Below are 8,407 nucleotides of genomic sequence, written 5' to 3' on the forward strand. Positions count from 1 at the left end.
AAAAAATGGAATGATGTGTACATAATATTTTTTTTTCCCCCAAAGATTGAGATAGTCTATCTGCCTTTCTATTTTTGAAAAACAAAAATCATAACTCCTGGCCACATGTCCTCTTCCCAACCCAGCCTATGAATGAACACAGGAAGAAATTCATAAGAACGAAATATGATTGTAGATCCTTAACTCTTAGCTTAGCTAATATGATGGGCTAATGCCTCTTTTTCTTGTTTTAGATTATGAGCCTCCATTTTCGTATGCATAGAAGCAGCCTGCCCTTTCTGATTAAAGAAGAAGGGCCCGGTAGATGTTTGTGGCCTTTGGGCTAGCCCCTAATTCACATCCAGTTTTAGCCACATATCTTCACTGCCTAAATTCAGGAATCAGGACCTCCAAACCATCTGATATCAGGTCGTTGTCACTGAGCCGTGACCATTCTATGGCAAATTATAGTCCTTTCATAAATAGGATCAAACAAGGGAACACCATACAAAGAAGTAGAAATATCCTTCAAGGATTCCTTTTTTTTTTTCCCTCTCCAAATGGAATTGAAAAATCCTCAATTATATACAAACAGGCCGGCCTATGAGTTCCCACTTGGAATGCCAAACAAAAGAGAAGAGAAATCCAAGAATAGCTACGAACACATCATCATCCTCTGATCCTTAAAGACAAGCAAAGTATATCAAGATTACTATTAGAATCAACATGGATGATATAGACCTTGAAGCAGAGCCTCCAGTCACCCCTGAGTCATGTTCAACATCTGCAATAAAAGAACAACGTCAGTTACCAGGAAGCAACACAATGAGTCTGAGCAGGACATAAAACACGAAGAAAAAGTATGTATACAAGCCTTCATTTGATTCAAGTTGAGTCTATTATAATTAAATTGAGTGTCGGCATCAATACGAGCCACATGTGATATATAGCTGTTAAAGCCAATAGGACCTATATTCATCTGTGAGGATAATTGATGCAACTGGGGCACAAAAGATTGATGAGAAACGACCCTCGTCATGTGGTGTCAATCATAAAGCACATATTTATTATCTAGAATATGAGTTCATCTTCATCATCAACATGATTTTTGTTTGAAAAAAGAAGATGATTTGGTTCATGAGATGTAAGCTAGTTGCTGGTATATAGTGGGATTTTGCTGCGGGAACAAGTTGTTGGACTGCTATCTGTTAAGAGATGTGTGAAGAATCTAAACTAGTTGGAGCAATTGTTTTCAAGCCTTAACATTGTCAGCCATGTGGAGGCTTATCGTGTGTGGATGACCCAGGAAGTAAAGACTACAAGCACATATATAAGCCTTTTGTACGGATTTGGACTTACGAGCATATGTTCCTTCCTTGAAAACCTTGAAGCTTTCATATATGATTGACACGGTAATATTGCGGCTGTTGGGCGTTATTTTTTATATTTTTTTCAGAATTTTGAAACCCGACATATCACCTAAAGATACGGAGGCTTCATGCACCTTTCCTTGTCCTATATATTGTGATTTGTGACTGTAGATGAAGTTGCTCCATGGCAAAACAAGTACCATTCATTCACGAGAGAACAAATGAAGAAAAAGCATACACATGGCATCAAGGTCTTTATAACCTTTCAGCCTTGAAGAAGGCAAGTATGATAAATAGAGGGGATATGATCTGCTATTGTCAAGATCACAGATTTGCATTACCCTAAAGTAAGATTTATTTTATAAATTAAAGAAAAAGGAAAAGATCGAGATGATGGAAGGGCAAGATTCCACCAAAAAGCAATCATGTAGCTTTCCAATTGAAAATAAAGCAACTATAGAATATTATTTCTATTACAAACCATTTGGTTAAAATCACCACTAAAAATCTTCTATGCCTTACTTGGTAAAGTAGGGATGCTCTGCTCATTCCTGAAGAAATTTTCTGGATCAACAGCAGTCTTTACTTTCACCAACCTATCAAAATTGTCATTGAAATACTTGTAGCCATAAACACTACCCTGTTCGAAACTATCTTTACCAGCCTCCATAACACCAATGTCAAGATCCCTATAGTTCAGATATGAACTCCTTGGATTCTTGGAAACAAATGGGGTCATGTAACTGTAAAGCCTCCTTATTTGAGTCATGAAATTCTTGTCTGCCTCGCTTCCTGCTTCTTCCCAATTCACTGAATACTGCACCTTGAACAAATTGCCTGCCCTGTGAGGGAATGGAGTTTCTGAGGCAGGAATTTCATTCATTCTACCACCATAAGGATTGAAAACCAATCCAGTCTTGCCTACTTCAATCATCTTTTTCCACAACCATTCCAACCCATCTTTTGATATTGGATTCTGAACATAATCTGATTTCCTCTTCAAGAAATTGGCATCATTAGGATTCCTATCAAGAAGAACATCAGGCGACTTTCCAAGATTTTGAGACTCATCCCACCACATCACAGACTGAATCCAACTTGTCTCATTACAATCCTCCTTCTTCAATCCCAATTCAGGGAATTCTTTTCCCAATAAAGCCACAAGACTATCAGAATTCCCTAAATACAATGCCACAATTGACGCTCTAATAGTCTGATTACCGTTCCTTGTCACAGGCTGCAAGAGCATCCTCATGAAAAGATCATTACTTGTTTGAGGAGCAACTAATTGCCACTTGTAAACAACATCAGTAGCATTCTGTTCAAGTGTTCTTTCTACTCTGAAAACAGTAACTGTCTCAGGAACAGAAACAAGCTTTATCTTGTAAGAAATTATAACCCCAAAACTTCCACCACCACCTCCACGAATTGCCCAAAAAAGATCCTCCCCCATTGCTTTCCTATCAAGAAGTTTCCCATTAACATCAACAATTTCTGCATCCACTACATTATCAACCGACAACCCATATTTCCTTAACATATTGCCATAACCCGCACCACTTAAATGCCCACCAACACCAACCGTGGGACAAATCCCCGCAGGAAAACCATGAACTTTGCTGCTCTCCCAGATTTTATAATAAAGTTCACCAAGAGTAGCCCCCGCTTGAACAGTAGCAGACTCATCGTTGACATTAACTTCAATAGATCTTAGATTAAACATGTCAAGAACGAAAAAGGGCATGTCAGAAACGTAGGAAATCCCATCATAATCATGTCCACCACTTCTGATTTTGAGTTGGTAACCGACTTTTTTTGTGCAAATAACCGTGGCTTGAACATGGGATATTTGAGTTGGAGTCACAATGACAACTGGCTTCGGAGTTGCTGAGGTATTGTAACGTGCGTTCCTTATGTAAGCTCTTAAAACTGAAGTATAAGATGTGCTAGATTGTGAGTAAACAAGTTTTGAGATTTCGTCTTGTGGGTTTGTGTTGCTTTCTAGGCATTGAAGGAAAGATTCATAAACTGAATCATCACCATCAGCCGCGGCAGAGAAAGAAGAAGAAGTTACATTGAAGATAAGGATGACCAGGAAGGCTAAAAGGATTGGTTTCGCCATTTGATTTTGTGTAAGAGAGAATGATTGCCTTTGTGTGGATTTTAGTTAAGCGAAGAGAAAGTGTTTATAGAGAAAATAAATGTCGTTTTATTTAATGGTTGAAAATGATTAGCGTGTTTTTAGGAGAAAATTCAAATATGGAAGCTTTTCTTTGACGATCAAGAAGATGAAATTGGGATATGACACGTTTGGCAAGCGAGCCTTGATCTCATAATTCTCACCCGATCTAATATCTGAATTGCAGGTTGATTAGGTCACCTCCCGGAGTCATGAGCCGGCCTAAATCTATTTTAAAATCATGTTTTTTTATTCATCAAATCAAATTATTTTATTCAAAACAAATAAAAATAAAACTAATGTTGTTTAGAAAAACAAATAAAAATTAAAATGATATCATATTAAATAAAAATTAAAAAAAAAAGTTTATTGGAATTGCCATCACAGGTAACACGGGCTTGACTTGATCAATTTCCTAAACAAGCTCTAATTTGGGTCAGGTTCAGATAATTAGGTTGCCGAGTCGATTCATAAGGCAACAAGTCGATACCTATCCTTGAGATTTTTTAATTTCATAGAGAAAATGTTAGTGTGAAATCATAGATACCAATGTAGAATTTTATACATTTTTTTTGACCTGGCTAAGATGTCATTGAATTCTTTGAAAGGGAAAAAAGAAGAAGGTGTTCTTGACTTTCCAGAAAGAAGGTCTGAACAATTAGCGGCACAACCTCAGGGCATGGATTCCACGGTAAAATCGGACGATTTGACAGTTGATAATCCACAGGTGATTTGGTAGTTAATTAACCAACCAGTCTAATTCGATTGTTAACAAATCCGATTTGGCAATGGACATAAATCATACGTTGCAGCTGGTAATTTCGAAGTGGTTCGATCTAAGAGAAACTATTTAGTATGTTTGTATTTGTAATATCCAATCTCATATAATATGATGGAATTCTTATTTTTATATTAAATTCTATGTTTTTATAAGAGAGAAGAATACATTTTTCCATATACTTAAATGATTATGTTTTAAATTAATTTGCTAATGCAATATTGTGATTTCATGGAGCTGTGTGTTGAGAATATTTTATTTTTATTTTTATTTGAATATTTTCATATTATTTTAAAAAATAAAACTAGTTTCGTTTAGAATTTATAATTATTTTTTATAAAAAATATATTTTTTAGAGATTGAATTTGTATTACGAGAGCATTGAATACTTGGATTGAATTTTTTAGAAGAAATTAAAACAATGCAATGGAGTGTTTTTTTTATTTTAAATATTGAGGAGGATAAAATTTTTAAATTGAAAGACAAGTCTGAAAAACAATGGAGGGGAAAAATCTTATACTTGAAATTCGAGAAGATAATGATGTATACGAGTAGTTTGGTGTAAAAGACAGTTGACTTTGAAAAAAATGTAGAGAAATAATAATAAAAAAAGAACTAGCTACGAATCCAGGCAAGCTTTTTAAATGTAATAAAAATATTTAGGTTATAAAAAATTATTTGATATTATTTTTAAATTCAGTTTAATAAGTAATTTTATAATTTATCTACATGACTTTTTGACTAATTCAAATCTGAAATTCTATCACGTAGAAGGTATTATTACCTAATCTAGTTGACTTAACCACTTAAAAATAATATGAAAAACTAATAAAAAAAGTTTGAATATGATATTGAAAAAAAAAATTAGTTTAAAATAAAAATTAAATCATGTAAAAATAACTCTTAACATAATCTAAGTTTACCTAACTTATTCAAAAACAACACCAAATAATTGGTCGTTCGTAAGTAATTAATATTTTGATTCATCAATTTCTCTTACCAAATATCAGGATGTGAAAATCCAATGGCCAATCAAACAATGATTATCTATTTATTTATTTAGTTTTTTTTTAAATGGAAGAACATTTAAAACCTAAGAAACCAGCGGCACACCCAGAAATCTTCCATTCAGTTGGAGCACATAGAAATTTGGTACCAAAATGAGTGGTTTTTTTTTTCCTTTTTTTCCTTTTCAAATTATAATATAATAATTTAGATTAATATGTTATTTTTGCTTTTTCGAATGGAAGTCAACGTATTTTTTCGAAAACAAAATGAGATAGTGGTATTTCTTCATTAGTAGATTAATTTAAAGCCTTTTAGAGCCCATTATGCTGTAAAATAAGGTTAAAGATATCTTCATTCCTTGAGTTTGAACAAAAAATTGCATAATTAATTTGAACAAAAGATTAGTATTAAAAAAATGAATATTACATCCATATTATATTTAAAAAATATGAGTTTTTTTTAATATATATATAATCATTGATTACTTAATTACAAATATATTGTTCAAAAGATTAGTCAATAAATTTAACGTATATATTAAGAATATTCTATAGGGCTATACACCAAGAAATACATCGGGTATTTTTTTTCATTTTTATTGACTTTTCATATAGATGTAGCACATATATGACTCTAGAATGGTTAATTAATTTACAATGCATTTGTACAATCTCCCCGTCGTTGTCTACTCCTCTTTCCATTAGAAGACATGCACACGGCAAGAAGACATGGAAAATAAATGTAAAAACGACTAGATTATAAAATAGTCAAAGAAATTGTCTAAGAAAAAATTATTCAAATTTAAAATTAAAAGGTTTGTTTTCTTTGTAAGAGCGTAATTTCAGGTTTGAACCCTGAGACTATTAATATTAATGATCATTGGAGGCTTATCTGGTCCTTAATTTCAGGACTCGTGAGGATTAGTCGAGGTACGTGTAAGTTGGTCCAGACATCCACGTTAATAAAAAAAAACTGTTAGAACTTATTTGGTTTGTGAGAAAATTGTGTTTCGTGTTCTTAATTTGTATAGAAAAAAATTGAAAAAAAATTCCATTTCTTTTAGAATCCCAGAAATTGAAATCTACCAGTACTAATATCTTAATTATTACTGGTACCTAAGAATAAATCACCCAATTCATTAACAATTTAAATTAAATATATAAATATTTTTTGTTATTTTACTATTAAAAATACCTTAAATTCATATATTCAATCCGATTAAAAGCAAGGATTCTTTACAAGGAATAATTTGGTACCGAGAGGAAATTAATAATTGTGATAGGTCGATTGTCACCAAACAAATCACATGCGTCCACAGTACTCAGGACAAAGATATGTCTTGTTCGTATTCTTTGCAATTGCACAATCATACATATGAATTCTCATCCAATGTATATTCCTAAGTTCTTCCTTTTCAGATTTTTATTTCAATATATTGAAATTATTGGAGGATTATGTACATAATTAATTTACTTATGGTTTTTATCATATGGTTTTCATGATGTGTCCTATATTTTTTTTAAAAAGCAAAACACAACTCCTCACATGTCTAATAATTTCTCCTCTAAAAAAGCCTTGATTGGATGCATTTCCAGCATCTCTTTGCAAATTCAAAGGCATAATAGAAAACATCTTTGAATAAATCTTTTTTTACTCGTGGTTGACTCAACTGAGTCCACTCAATTAAATATTCAGATTATATATATAAATTTAGGATTGGTTTAAGTTTATTTTAAATAATATTATGATAAAGAATATTGAAGTTATATGATCTTGAATTGACTCGATAGATTAGGCCGAGTTTTATAGCTACGATATTACTCTCAAAAGAAAGAGAACTAAAGACCGACCCTACGTCGATGGTAAGCAATTGACCTTATAATTTTCCTGCCGTATTAACCTGTTCTAGGTGATGCAGACATACTTTTAAACCGCGTGCCTGCATTTGCTTTTCAATTATATATTTACTTGAAGAATATTCATCAATTTCAATAGACCGAACCCACAAGTAATTAATTAACTTATTAGACTAAATGGCACCTCACATGGTCTGTCCAACCCTTTGTTATTTGATATTTATGCATAAAAATATCACAATTTAATTATTTCTACATATATATATGTCAGAGGCACAAGGAATGGAGCAGTTATTGACCACAACTTCGTCTTATTCAACTTCCATACATATGAATATTCACATTAAATGGATAATCCATGCTGCAATTCCTGTAAATGAACAAACTGTTTAACATGTTGCTACATATATACAAGTGAGCATCCACCTATACTTTTTATAAATTAATTCTATTTAATTCAAAAATAAAATTTAAATTTAACAAATAATAACAAGTAAAAAACAACAATAAAACCAAGGTGAAGGTGAAAAACAAGGCGAATGTTGAGTCATCGATATGTGAGGCCTATATTGTTGAGGAGATCTCAATATTTATATCGTACTATTTTGAGCTTCATTTGAGAACAAGAATCAATCGCGTTCCAAGGCATGACGATAGTGGTGAAGTGCCTTCGAGTGAGAACTTGTTAATATTCTTCAATTCTGGACGACCCGCACCAAAAAATGATGTCAGAGGAAGATATTTGTCTGAAATAGAATTCAGACAAGGATATAATTATGTGTTATTTACCTGCGATGAACTTAGACCTTTTATTCAGTGAGTATGCTACTTAAACTTTGTTATTAATTGACTATTTCTCTTTTGTAATATCACAAATTATACCTCATAGCCAACATCATCAATATTTATTGTCTAATAACTTACATCTGACCAAATCACAAATCTTTCGATTACAAGATGAACAATGTGCGACGTAGTTCAAAACACATGTAAGTACTATCATAAACTCATTATCTATTGGGACACTTAATGTCGTTATAAAATTATTGATTTCTATTCATTGTTGTACTTGACGCATTAGGCTTATAAAATGGGAATGAATGCTAGTGTTACATTGTCTTTACTAAGTCTGGGCCCTGAAAGACAAGTGAAGTGCTACAACGGGTATTTTGTTAATGGGTACGTGTTTTTATCCAAATGGAGTCTTTTTATCATAGCGAGGTAATTGAACTACAAT

At 32.5% G+C, this 8,407-nt stretch overlaps 1 protein-coding gene across 1 annotated transcript; it reads right to left on the reverse strand.

Annotated features, from left to right (window-relative positions):
- Positions 1-491: 491 nt before the first annotated feature.
- LOC133705843 (berberine bridge enzyme-like 21) lies at positions 492-3,645 on the reverse strand. Its single transcript, XM_062131240.1, has 2 exons — positions 1,872-3,645; positions 492-763 (listed from the first exon to the last, which is right to left on the reverse strand). Exons 1-2 carry the CDS (start codon positions 3,469-3,471, stop codon positions 663-665), a joined length of 1,701 nt encoding a protein of 566 aa, XP_061987224.1. The 5' UTR covers positions 3,472-3,645; the 3' UTR covers positions 492-662.
- Positions 3,646-8,407: the final 4,762 nt, after the last annotated feature.

The sequence above is a fragment of the Populus nigra genome, chromosome 1 (genome assembly GCF_951802175.1).
Source record: "Populus nigra chromosome 1, ddPopNigr1.1, whole genome shotgun sequence".
In the NCBI taxonomy this organism is placed as follows: domain Eukaryota; kingdom Viridiplantae; phylum Streptophyta; class Magnoliopsida; order Malpighiales; family Salicaceae; genus Populus; species Populus nigra.

Coding starts and splice junctions, on each gene's coding strand:
- LOC133705843 (XM_062131240.1), bottom strand. CDS start 3,471: ATGGCGAAACCAATCCTTTTAGCCTTCCTGGTCATCCTTATCTTCAAT. Junction 764..1,871: donor GAGCATCCCTACTTTACCAA/GTAAGGCATAGA, acceptor CTTTTATTGCAG/ATGTTGAACATGACTCAGGG.